Genomic DNA, 13,673 nt, shown 5'->3' on the forward strand with positions numbered 1-13,673 from the left:
TCCTTTACAAATCAGCAGTTAATTTACTTGATATCCATTTCTAAAATCAAATCCAACATTAATATAACCTCTGTAAATTACCCACATTATTAAGATTTAACAATACCTTCTAACTTTTCAACTAGAACCAAGGGAGAAAGAAGTAACACACAGCTTGTTTTATAGTAGGTAACAGGGAGGTTTCATATCCATTCATTCCCCACTATGTATCCTAATAAAAAACCAGAAATACGCATACTAACAAAAACACTAAAGAAACCTTCACTGACCGAATTTTCACAAGTCATTTTCATGCTTCTTAATTCTGTTGATCATTTAGCCATAGTATCCTTACAATTTACAGAATAATGTACTTCTTACTTGCCCACCCAAAGGTTCAACTCCCACTACATTCAGTTTATTTCTCTCAGAGATAAAAGTTTAAATATCTTAATGATAATCAGGATAGTTAAGTATTACAACTATACAATGATTGTTACTAAAAACATAAAATCAAGGCATTTTATTTGCATTTGAGCAAGTTATTTGTCACAAAGGACTACAGATGTAAACTACCTACACAAACACTTAACTGTAGTATGCAAATATAAATTCCTATATTAACACTGAATAACATGAGCATTCCAAATAGTGATTTAAGTACACACTTCATCATCCATATCCTTTCTATTTTACCTTTTTAAACACAGAAATCATCTCACAACCAACTCAGCCAACTCTTTTTAAAAACATTAAAAACAAAAAAACATTAAAACTGACTCTTAAATCAAAATTAATTTTGCTACTTATAAAAGTATCTAATATAAAGTATCAAAATGGGATTTTTCCTCAGTTTGTTGAAGGACTGTGTCTCAAAATGTGAAGCATTCTTAAAATACTAGCATAACATGGTAATGGCATCACCAGTAATGAAGACTAGTATTCCAAAAAATTTAATAAAAATATGTAATTTTGCAAACTATAAATCACCATGCAAAGGAGAGTTCTTTTTCTTATCTTTTTTTTCCTTCCCTTTACTGTTTTGGTGCTCAGAATTGAACCCAAAGCCATGCACATGCTAGGCAACTGCTCTACCATCAAGGTATACTGCAGTTCCACAAAGGTGACTTAATTCACCTCCCACTACTTCTGGTCTCCAGGATCTTGCCTCACCTCCACTGTTTAGTTTCCGGGATAAGAGCTCCACTTTTTCTTGCAATTTATCATAAACAGTCACAATCTGGGACACAGCTCGCCGGGAGGACTCCACACGCTCCTGCAGCTGAGACTCCATCTCTTCACTGGAACTGCTGGCCAAAGTTGCAAGGAAAGAGAAAGCTGGCTCTTGCCCTTCCCCTGAGGACACAGGGGGAAAATATCAAAATCCATTTTTCCCCTCAAAAGGAGAGCTTCAAAGTAAAGCTCAAATTTGAAAACCAAGATAACATGCAATGATAGAATCAATCATAAATACTCACCTCTCTCTCGGTCATCTTTGCGTTCCTGATTGCTATCAGAGTCAGGTTCTGGTTCCGGCACAACAAGGGCTTTCCTTTCTGTGAGTAGGTCTCCCAAACCCTGCTCCAGATCATAACGTTTAAGGATGATACGGATGTTTTCATCGAACTGGAGAAGCATATGTACAATTATGAAGATAGAAAAAGGCACAACTTTTGAAACAAAGAGTACTAAGAGCTAAAATGTTCAAGCAAATCTGAACAAATAAACAAGTTAGCTACCTGACTCCAGTACCGATTGACAATCAACAGTGAAGCATCATCAGTGGCCTGTCGTCGTTCTAGTTTTTCAATGTGCTCCCGAAGTTCATCTTCGATGGCCTGACGCTGATCGAGCATTTCTGCTAGCTTGCGATTTTTTGTTTGTAGTGTTCGAATGTCTAACTCCTCCTACCCCAGGAAACCAGTATTATTAGTTACCACAAAGAAATCAGACAAATGAGATGTTAAACTCATCAAGTTCACATTAGTTCATTAGTTATTTCTTAGGAATAAAGCTATTCATTATAAAGGTATCTTACAATAAATAGATAAGAAGAAAAAGCAAAAAAGATAAAGGAATAGGTGTATGATGACATGAGGAAAGAACAAACACATACACTTTTTTATTATTCCATTCACATCTACCTCCACAAAGTGATGCTACTGTGAGGCTCCACCATCCAGTTAGATCATTCTCTACTTCAATAAACACTGTCTTCTATCCCTTAAGAACCACTCTTCATTCATTCAAGACTTTAGCACCTGCATCCTTCTCTATTCCAGTCCCTGCCAATGTATCTGGCGACTTCAACATACATGTGGACAGACCATCTGATTCTCTAGCATCTAGGCTGTCAGTAGTTTGAACTCCTTCACTCAGTGATTATACCCTCCCCTGTGCTTCAGTCATGAATTCCCAAAACAATCTCACAGACATTATCTAGAACTCTGCTACATCTGAAATCTTAAAATTCCAACTTCCCATTCCCTGAATAAAACCATATTTCTCCATGTATCTCATGTCCTTACACTATTATGCCAGTTCTTTTATCTCATTTAGACCTCCAGAATTTCAATTCTCTTTCTCCTTCTCAATCCCTTTTTGTTTCTACTACCTCCCATATTCTAAGTATACTCTGTAGAACATTCCTTCAAACACCTGGCTACTCTTCTCCTCCATTCTCTGCCTTTCTTTTATTCTACCTCTGTGAACAAACCCCAATCAGAATTAATTCAGACTATTCCATTCCAATAGCCAGTTTCCTAAGACTTCCGGATGAAGTCATTAAACCAGGGAGACTGGTGACTTTATAAAATGAATTCCTAACCTGAAAAGATCTTATAATTTGTGAAGAAAAATTTCTTTAACAGATGAGCTCCCATTCTACAATCAAAGCAACAGAAAACTCTTTATCAAATGCTACCCTCTTTCATATCACACTAAACACATGGATTTATCTCCTTTTTCTAATAAAAAAAAATATATCAGCCATCAGCTCTGAAACTCCTGAATTCTTCACTTCTATAACTCATCACACAACTCACTAACCAAAGCACACATTCTTAAAACCTCTATTTGTGCTCAGGATCCCTTCTCTTCTGTTGGCGCAAAAATCTCACCCCATTTGTAATTCCACACCCCTCTCAATACTTTTAACCTCTCTCTAGTTCCTGCCCTAAGTCAGGTTGGGGAGGGGACACAAAGTTTGGAATATCACAGTCCAAGAAACAGTATGTGGAAATGCTTACATTCTTTCTTTCAACTAGGAATAACTAGGATGAATATTTTACAGCAAGAATTGCTTATTAGAGCACCAATTTCTTGTTCTACTTTTCTCTTTTCATTTAGTTAAAACATTCTTGACATGTCAAAGCAGACAATAGTTTCCCCACTGCTTATTAATACTATTAATAGTATTAATAAACTGTATCTTTAGCCTCTTCTCTGAACATCATCTTCCCCCTCTTGTCACTGAAACCTAGATGAGAACACCGTTTCCCTGAAGGCTTCTCCAGTTGTGGCTGTTTCCCTCTGGAGGCTTGGAGGCAGGTGATACCTTGTTTTCCATTGCGATTCCCAAGCCATTAACCCATCTGCCTCCATAAAACATAGCTTTGCAGCTTATGCCACTGTTCTTTACCACTTGCCACTGGCTGTGGTTGAACTGATCTATAAATGCCCAAGTCATGTCCCCATATTTCTCGAAGATTTAGCATCTAGCTTATTATCTCTCACTTTCTACACAACTACTCCTGACATAATTCCTAATCAGTTCAATTCCCACATAGATGATCTTTCTGGATATCAAGTCACTGGTCTCTCTGCGATCAGCTCCCCTAGTTATTCTCAGTTTTAGCTGTACCTGCAGGTTCTCAATGAGCTCACTCTTCAGAAATAGTACCTATTTTTTCCAGCTCACTCCAATTTCCTAACTCCAACAATTCTTCAACCTCACTAGAATCTACAATCCATATGCCTTTCCCAATCCTTTGTTACTCTCACTTCCTCACCTCCTTTTTTTTTTTAAATCAGACTTAAATCTCATGATCAGTCATTTGCCTTTTAGAAACCTTCTATCTTTCCTTGCTACTTCATCACATTTCTCTGGTAAAAACTCCAATCCTGGTAACAACCTATTTTCCACATACACTAAGCCTAGCCATGCAGCTGAAAGTGACTAGGAAAAAAAAAATAACGAATACCATGCTGATGACTGGTTTCACTCTAAGCTCATGTTCACAAATTCAAGTGGGCCCCAGTGCTGCCCAACAACTCAACTACACCTCCCTGGTCCATTCTCTTTTCAAGATGACTACTTCATACCTTCTCCTGTCTCTTCCTCCCCCATCCTCACTCTCAGATGAGTCTTGCTTTTGATTTCACTGAAAAAAAATAGAAGCAATCAGAAGAGGACACCCATACCTCCCTCCCACAACCACAGCTGCCAACCTATTTATATCCAAACCCATATCCCCTGCCTTCTTTCTTGCCATCCCTGTTCCTAGTCAAGGCCATTTCCTCCATATGTATATTCCATTCCATTCCATTCCCTCTCACCTTCTCAAGGACCATCATACCTGTAACTTGTCTCCTCTTTCTGCTATATCATCAATTTCATCCTTTCTACTAAATAATTTTGTGTATAGATAAACATGCTACAGTATAACAAATCTTAAAAAACAAACAAAAACTTTTCCTTGATCCCATTTCCCATTTCTCTCTGGCTACTGCCCTTATTTTATTTGTCCTATTTTATAATAATGCTCCTTCAAAACACTGTCTCCCCCTCATTTCCCTAGTGCCTCTCCTCTATATTTTCTTAATCACACTGCAATCCATCCCCACTGCTGCACCTACATAGGTCTTTTGAGTCTCCAATGAACGATTACTATATATAATATCACAATCCTTCCCCTTACTCAACCTATCAGCAACACCTGATCAACTCTTTGAAACATAGGACCCCACTCTTTACTTGTTTCCCTTACAACTCATTTTATTGGTTCCCTTTTTTCTTTTTTTGTCTCTTTAATTAATTCCTCTCATCTCCTTGAAGCAAACATGTCACAGTACACCAAGACCTGTTCAATATGTAAGCTTATTGCTTGAGAGTCTCTAATCTCATTTAAGTACCATTTCCAAAATGGTGATTCCCAAATATACAGCCTTAACCCAGTTAGCCCAGACCTCTCTCCAGAATCCAGGTTACTATATCCAACTACCAATCTACTTAGTGATCTAACTGCCTCTACTAAATGTTTAAAACTAAACCAAACTCATGATTCCCAAAAACCTATTCTTCTCATATCCCTACTTAGCTAAATAAGAGAAATCTTCATTACTTCCAAAAGCCTATGGGATATTCCCTTCTAGCTCTCATATGCCTCATCCACTCCACTAGCATATCTTGTCAATGCTACTTCCATGGTGGTCCACACCATGTTCCCTTGTTAGAATTCCAGCACAGGCTTCCTGTAGCAAATACTTCTGTTCCATGTTTTGTCAGCATGCCAGATTTCAGCACAGATATGGTGGAAAAGTCAACTCATACTGCTAGTAGTCCCACTTTAAGCATACTTTGCAGTCATAGTTTTTTCTATTCCACAATCTCAGCTAGCTCACTATAGCAACTTTGAAATACACACAGGAAGAGCCATTGCTTTCAATAGGAACCTTCAACTAATGGGCAGGAGCCAATGGATACATGCCTCAGATCCCCACCTTTGGAGAGGTTTAGCTATCAGGTGTGGCAGATGGAGGCTGAGAAGGAGCAAGGGAATAATTCTACTAATTGAATTCTTATTGTAACCCTTGTTCCCCTCCAAACATAGGTCAGAGCATGTTACTTCCCTATTTAAGACCTTCCAGGAGGGCGTGGTATTGCATGCCTATAAGCCCAGTGACTTGGGAGGCCAAGGCAGGAATATCACAAATTCAAGATCAGACTCAATAACTTAGCAAGGCCCTAAGCAATTTAGCAAGACCCTCCTGTCTCAAAATAAAAAGGACTGGGGATTTACCTCAGTGGTAAAGCACCTCTGTGTTCAATCCCCAGAAATGAAAAAAAAAAAAAAGACCTTCCAATGGCTCTTAACTGCCCTCTGGATAAACTCCAAACTGGATATGTGCTGGGCTTCCCTTAGAGCATGTGCTTATTTCTATCAATGGCATACATCACACTCCATTTTAACAGTTTATTCCCATGTAAATGACTTCAGTCTAGGGGCTATCCTCAATGTAAAGCACACTATCCAGCCAATAAGATGCTCAATGGATACTTACATTTGAATATTTCAATACATGCCTTTGAGTAAATATGTTTGGAGTGCATGGTGTGAGGCATTGTTTAGAAAGAATCATCTCCTGACAGCAGTATGCGCTACTTTAACCCCAGAGAGCTCCAGAGATGACACCTCATCAACAATTTACTACAAATGTTCCTTTTTTTTTTTTTTTTTTTTTTGGACTCTGTAAAGAATCAACCTCTCAGGACCTCAGCCTTAAAAATAAGTAATGGAGGGCACCTTAACATCATATCTCCTGGTTGAGTTCCAAAATACAGAATCTTGATCTAGTTCAAAACTTTTAAGTTCTTATCTGTTAAGATATATAATATTACTGAGTTTTTGGTGTACACACTCCAATGAAACTGTCATTGCCACAAGAGCAAGAAAAGTACCAATTTTACTCCCCATTATATTATCTAGTACAACAATAGTCGTAAATAGCTCACTTTCAGGTATACTTACTATGTTGAAGGCAATGTTGTAACACTTAACAAAGACTCTCATTACAACCTAACATGACAAGTACTGTAAATTCATTTCACAAAGAAACAGAGGCAAAGGAAGGATAACATAAGGCCATGCAGCTAGAAAGTAGTGCAGCTGAGAATAAACCTCAGTCAACTTGGCTTCAGACTCTCACTTTTCACCACACTCACTTGTTTTACTACACTATCTTTTAGAACTTGGCACGAAATTTTCCTGTGCTTAAAAAATGAATATTTATATTCCCACTGCTAAATAACTTTAACTAATGCTATGTCAAGCATTAGAGTCTCAAAAGAACATAAACACATCTTGAAAACAAACACAAATGTCAGTGTACCTCTCTTCTAGAACTGACCACCATATCATTTCACCCACTTCACCTCTTTTATTTCCCTCTTCTTTTCAAATGGCTTTTCCTTTTTCCAAAAGGCTTCCATAAATTTTTTTGTTCCAGGTTGCAACCAACATTAGAAAAGCATATTTTCATAGCATTGTTTTGCCATACCGTTGAAGAGACACCCCCTAGCTTAATTGTTTCCACGGTGGTCCCTGAATCTTCAACAGCTGCCTTCTTCTCTGGAGGCATGGATGTGCCTGGCTCACCAGCTGCTCTTTTATTTCCGATTCCTGACATCTTGGCATAAGATGATAGCTGTTCTCCTGGAGGGAAAAAAAGAGCAGAAACTGAAATAAGATAATGCAAGGAGAATAACAATAAAGAAAGACCATGCATGATGTAAAAACTTACGTGTCACCCTAGATCTATTAATTAATTACACACAAAGCAACAACACCTCCAAATTCCTTTTAAGAAAGAAAAAAATAACACATGGAGGAAGAATTGACATTATAGGTTTCTAAATAAGATGTTAATAAGATATAAGACAATAGGCAAAGAGTGAAGAGACTACAAATAAATTTCAACAATCACACTTCCTGAAATGCCAGAACCAGAAATGTAGAGTTTGATGATGACAGAAGTTAGTTCCATACTGTTTAGAATCAGAGAGCTGAAAGAGATCTGGGAAATGGCTACTAAGTCATTAATAATGGACAAGTCAGTAATCATCTCTGAACCTCAGTTTCCTAAGCCAGAAATAACCACACGTACTGCCCACGCCTATTATAAGGAACAAGTGATGCGATCACAAAGAGAAATAATGCTGAACACAAACCTCTCACTCAAAAACTCCAGCTCTCCCTGTAATATTTGCAGTTTTCCCCCTATTTCCAAATAAGGAAATTAGACCCGGTACGAATTCCAGTTCTTCCTCTTGGGGAACCGTGTTTTGCCTTAAAAAGCTTGAGTTCACCAAAAGGTGCCGGTTGGTTTCCTCGCCTGTACAACCGACACACACATTTTTCATCTGCCCTACCTTATTTCCAGTTTCGGAGCTCAAAGGAGGCGGAAGGGACGCTAAGGCACTTTCGCTACTTCAGGAAGCAACCCTGCCATCACCGAGACTACAGACTGCTTTCCTTCCAATTCGAGCTCAGGAGAGGGGTATCGGTGGCAGCAAACTGAGTCGGGCCTCGCCTGGAAACAGGAGGCAGCAGGGCAAGGGCGGCTATTGCAGGGGGCCCAGGACCCAGCGCTAACTGTAGGCCCGAAGACCCAGAGGGCGGAGTTTCGCCAAGGCACACAGCAGAGACCTAAGCCGGCTTCTTAAACTCGCGCCACAGGGAACACACCTAGGGGCAGTTATTCACCTAGGCCCACGCAGGCCGCCCATCTCTCACCTCTGACCCGCGCCGAAGAAGAAACCAGCTTCCGGCAGGCGGGGTCAGGAAGAGGAAGAAGGGAAAAAAAGAGGAAGTTGCTTCAACCGGGTGAGCTCCAGCGGGAGGAAGTGACGCGTGAGAGTGCCTGGCAACCTGCGTAAGCACCGCCTCCTAGGAACAAGAGCCCGTAGAAGCTAAGACCTCCCGAGATACGCAGGCCTCCTTAACGCGCCGGGAGCCCTTGACTTTTGTTGTCTTGTTGGCCTTGCTTTTCTGCTGAGATAAAGTATCTTGTTCTATTGCCAATTTCCCCCCCCCCGAAACTCGTTCCGCCTGCCGATTGGCTAATGGTCCTGTCAATCTCCGGGCAGAGGCGCAGTAGCCTGAGACACCTTTGGAAAACGTGTCAGAAGCTTTTGACATTGCTGAAATTAAGCCTTCTGGGGAAAATCTAAGGGATTTGATGGATTAGGGTCTTGTAGATTTTTATTACGGGAAACTATTCAGTGTTGCCTACACATAAGAATCACCTGGGGAATTTTGGCTGTCATCCCATCCCATCATACCCTCTAGATTCTAACGTGTTGACAGCTCTTGTACTTTTGGGGGACAAGAAATTGACCAGGAGAAAGATAAGCGCATCTCAATGAATAGTCTCTGACCTCAATATTAGTCTCTTAAGCTAATTAGCATTGATTTTTTTTTCTTTTTTAGTTAATGATACACTGCTATTTTCCATTCAGTTAAACTAAATGTCTTAATGATAGGAAGGTAATCAATCTAACCTATCAATAAAACGTTGTATGCCTCCAAAAACTCTGAAAAAGTACCCAATGACATTAAATAAGAGTCCAGAAATGGAAGAATGATTGCTGTACCTTTTTTAAAAATATAAATGTAGTCATGTTTGGAGAAAAGCAAACGTATTTCACGCTGGATTTCTGTGTAAGTACTGCGAGCTAATGGACTGCTGCACTGGAGTATCCACGCTTCCACGCTGAATTTCTGGTAGTTTGAAGACATTTTGGTAAGACACGGCATCTGAGAGGTCTTACCTGTGCATGAAGTGAAAAAAGCAGAAAACACGTTTTTGTGGTGTTTGATACCAGAATACCTTGCCTAGCCTAGAAAAACTTAATTGTAGCTATAAATGGAGTTACATTTCCTTTGGTGAAGCAGAAGCCTGAGAATTGTATTTGAGCCATCTATTGAAAAGTACTGTATAAGATAATGACACTCATTTTGATCACTCTCCTTTGGCTCTTCTACTCTTGGCAAGCCTTGCAAATCCACAGGACTACTAAATGGCTATCAATGATGCTTCTAACCTGGAGTTTACAAACTGGAAGTTCACAGAGTATATTTGGCCAACAGATATACTTTAAACAGTATTAACTATTCCTATGATTAAAAACAAGAACAAAAACTGACGTAGTTGTTGACATTTAAAATATAGTTATTTTACATAAAAATCCAGATTATCAACTTCTCTTGCAGCTGCTGAAAATCTACTAACACAAAGGTTATGTTTTTGCATGGTCACATTACTTACAGCAAAATAGAAGCTCCCTTTATTAACTGGTTCTTGTTTCTGTTTGCCATAATCTCTACTATTCCTAATCAGTTCTCTGGTACTAGTTGTGTTTCATTTGCGTATCATCACCTCTGTGTTGTGATAAATCCATCACTGATAATAGGTAAGTGTTCAGTAGGCATTATTGGTTGCCTACTCAGCATCTATTTCCCATCTCTCACCTTCTGGTTCAGAACAGAACCAGGATTTTACTCAAGTATCTGCCTATCTTCCTTGATTCTGTATGACTCAGAGGAAGTTCCAAAGATTGTTTTAATATAAATAGTATGTTTATATATTATATAGCATATATGTGTTACATATTTTGTATTTAATGTATAATAAATTTATGTATAAATATATTACACTTATGCAATATATGATATATATCATATAAAACATGATAATATGTTTATCAATAGTAAGTTTCATCCCCAAGCCCTAGTCTCAGTAGTAGGCTGATTTGTAGTAAAAATTCTTTAGAATACTAGAACTAAACTGTTTTGTTTTCTTTGGTTTTTGTGTAAATCCTGAAACTTTGGAGGTTTCTTATTATGATTCTTAAGAATGAAGTCAACACAAAAAAGTAGGCAGAACCAAGAAAATGGAACAAGATCTACAAATTAAGTCACCCCTAACTTTTTTTTTAATTATTTTTAGATGTTGATGGACCTTTATTTATTTATTTGTGGTGCTGAGAATCGAACCCAGCACCTCACACATGCCAGGCAAGTGCGCTACCACTAAGCCACAACCCCAGCAAGTCACCCCTAACTTGAACTCAAAATACAAAGAGAGTACTAGAGAAGATACTGAGAAGATACCAAATCTTTGTAGAAACATTTAATTCTTGAGCTACTAGTGAGATTATCATTTCCAAAAGTCCCAGTCATTCATCTGACATCTTGATAGGCCTCAGGATTCTCTAGAGAACAAAACTGATGGGGTGTGTGTGTGTGTGTGTGTGTGTAAAATTGGCTCAAGAGACTGTGGTGGTTTCATAAATCCAAATTTTGCAGGGTAGGTTGGCAGACTGAAGGCTTGGTAACAATTGCAGTTGGAATCTAAAGGCAGTCTGCTAACAGAATTACTTTTTGTTTTTGGAGGAAAGGATGTCAGTCTTTGTTCTATTAAATCCTTCAAGTGATTCAATAAGGCCTAGCCACATTGTAGAGGGTTATCTTCTTTAGAAAACCAATTTAAATGTTAATTTTATCCAAAGAACACCTTCACAGAAACATCCAGAATAATGTTTAATCTTAGCCTAGCCAAGTTTGACATGTAAAATTAACTATAGAGTTAGGTAGGTAACTAACTATTCTCCAGCTACTGATGAGATTTATCTCTTTTGAAAGCTTCACTCACCTATATAATAGCCTTGCAGTAGCTTAAGTTTACCTGACCCTAAAAAATTGAGAAAATAGAATAGATAAAGGGGAGAATAGCAGAGACCTCTCTCATTGACTACATTCCCCATTTGTGGCCAGCAACTACCTGTACATAAACTTAATCAAGAGAATGATGAATAACCCTGGAAAAATAAGTTTCACCCTCACTCATAAATGGGAGAACAGCATTAGCAATGGTAATATAATGCTTGACTTTACTTTTTTTTAAAGCTTTCATTGTTAATCTGAAAATTTAAGTAAAATTGTAATAATCTTTTTTTTTTTTTTTTTTTTTGAGAAAGTAGACTGCAATTTCAAGCTACTTAACAATTATTTGTTAAAGGACTCAAGTTGTTCGACTTCCAGCCTATCTTTATTAATTGCATGATTCTGCCACAAGGTGGCAGGAGGCAACATGTCTCCTTCCCCAGTTCCTCTTCTAAAGCTTTGGTTGCATGGTACTGTCTTACTCATCAGTTGTGCCTTAACTCTTAGAAACCTGGTCAGCTACTTAGGATAACATTAATGCTCTCATAAGTTAAGATAATTTGAGAATTTTGTTTGCCTCTATGCTTCATGCAAATGTTTTGCCGTAAGATTATTGTTCTGTCTCCATACATTCTGCATATTCCATGAATTCTGGACTGGGTTATTTGTGTGCTACATATAGTTCCAGAAGTCCCTTATTTTTATTTTTAGGCATGATGTATTTTGCCTACCATGACATCACTTGTTACACAGAAATATACAGATTCTGTAGCCCTGCTCCAGACTCCGTGAATTAGAATCTTCAAGGGCAAGCTCTCCAGAAATACAGGTTCTTACTTTTATGTTTCCTGTCTGGGCACATTTAAGCAACACTGTTGTAGGTGATAGTATCAACATCTACCTAAAAGGGTTCTATATACACCAGCCCCTTCTTTTTGTCCTCAGGCCTCTCCTATCTTGTAGCCATAAACCACCACTACACCTTTTTCTTTCATCTCCATTCTTCTGCCTCCCTCTTCACAGATCTTCTGGTCCACTATGCTACACCATGCTCAGCCCTCTTCCTGTGTGATTTCTGGAGACTAGAGAGCTAGATCCATGCCCCCTATTCTGAGCAAATGAGAAATTGAAGTCCTGTCAGGATCTATGGAAGCTGGTAGTCACAAATTGTCAAAGGAGCCCACTTCATTTAATGTTCTCCTAAAAATATGAGGGGTGTCTATATTATACTCATAGACTTGGTCCCTTATGGTCTTATGCCATGTGACATTCTATATTTGGGTTTCTATCATCTTTATCATTTTGATTTTCATTATGAATTTGTTCTGGCTATGACTTCTTCATTAAAGAATGAGAATTTTGGAAAATAGAAGCCATGTTGTCTTTGCAAATTCTGACTGGTAGATCCACTCTTCAATATGGCTACTACTGGGAAGTCGGCAATCCATCTGGCCTTGGAGGAGAAAGACCAGCATCATGAAATGCTTACATGTACAGCCTTGGGGTGGTGAGTATGGAGCATAATTACAAAGGTAATATTTTAAATTTCCATTTCCAACAGTGTGGCATGACCATCTTTCAGAACAGAAACTAAATCTTTTGAAAATTCAGATTGGACTTCAGCATAAGGGCATTTTTCAAACTACATAAAAGAGATTTAGGTTTTTCAAGACCTTAAAGAGTGAGGGAAGATGTAGACAAATCCCAGGGGCTAACAAAGTTGAATACATATTGGAGACCCCTTCCCATACAAGTAAAGTAGAAATAACTACTCACAACGTTAAGGGAACTGAAAGCAAATTATCTCAAATTTTGATATACAGATTTTGGCTGACTGATCTGGAACTCCAGAAGGCACTTAGAACAGGTTTCTGGGACTTTGGAGAGTAACAGACGTACAGATTCTATAGGAAGAGCCCATGGTATCATTTTTATTTTTTAAAAGTTAAAGAATGCAATAATTATTATCCCAACTTTGGCTAATTGTGCTTATTTAGCTCAACTCATCTGAGTCCATATTTGAGACAATAGTAACTGATTAGGTTCCCAGGTACCCTCTCACTTATTCTTAGCGTTTATAGTAATCCTAAGAGAATTCACATAGAGATCTAGGATGTTAGAAATAGATCATTGAACTACAAAGAATACATGTGTACTCATGGGTCTTAATAGCAAATAGGGTCTTAATTTCACTAAAGCAATATCACATATTACATTAAAGAAGTATCATCAATTTTAAGCCGATTTAGC

At 38.3% G+C, this 13,673-nt stretch overlaps 1 protein-coding gene across 4 annotated transcripts in view; it reads right to left on the minus strand.

Annotated features, from left to right (window-relative positions):
- Positions 1–8,535, minus strand: part of Rnf20 (ring finger protein 20) — a 30,585-nt gene extending 22,050 nt beyond the window's left edge. Inside the window, exons 1-5 of one of the 4 annotated variants that reach the window (XM_046457310.2) lie at positions 8,493–8,535; positions 7,258–7,412; positions 1,719–1,886; positions 1,458–1,605; positions 1,153–1,335 (exon numbers count right to left, since the gene is read on the minus strand). In XM_046457310.2, the coding sequence (XP_046313266.1) occupies positions 1,153–1,335; positions 1,458–1,605; positions 1,719–1,886; positions 7,258–7,386 (628 nt within the window). In that variant the 5' untranslated portion in view covers positions 7,387–7,412; positions 8,493–8,535. Of the gene's footprint in view, positions 1–1,152; positions 1,336–1,457; positions 1,606–1,718; positions 1,887–4,302; positions 4,362–7,257; positions 7,413–8,128 lie in introns of those variants that run through there. The other 3 variants (XM_046457309.2, XM_046457311.2, XM_046457312.2) reach the window with 3 other exon arrangements.
- Between the last annotated feature and the right edge of the window lie 5,138 nt (positions 8,536–13,673).

This window comes from Marmota monax, unplaced genomic scaffold, assembly GCF_021218885.2.
Source record: "Marmota monax isolate L192 unplaced genomic scaffold, Marmota_monax_Labrador192_F-V1.1 WCK01_AAM20220418_F8-fsc00069, whole genome shotgun sequence".
In the NCBI taxonomy this organism is placed as follows: domain Eukaryota; kingdom Metazoa; phylum Chordata; class Mammalia; order Rodentia; family Sciuridae; genus Marmota; species Marmota monax.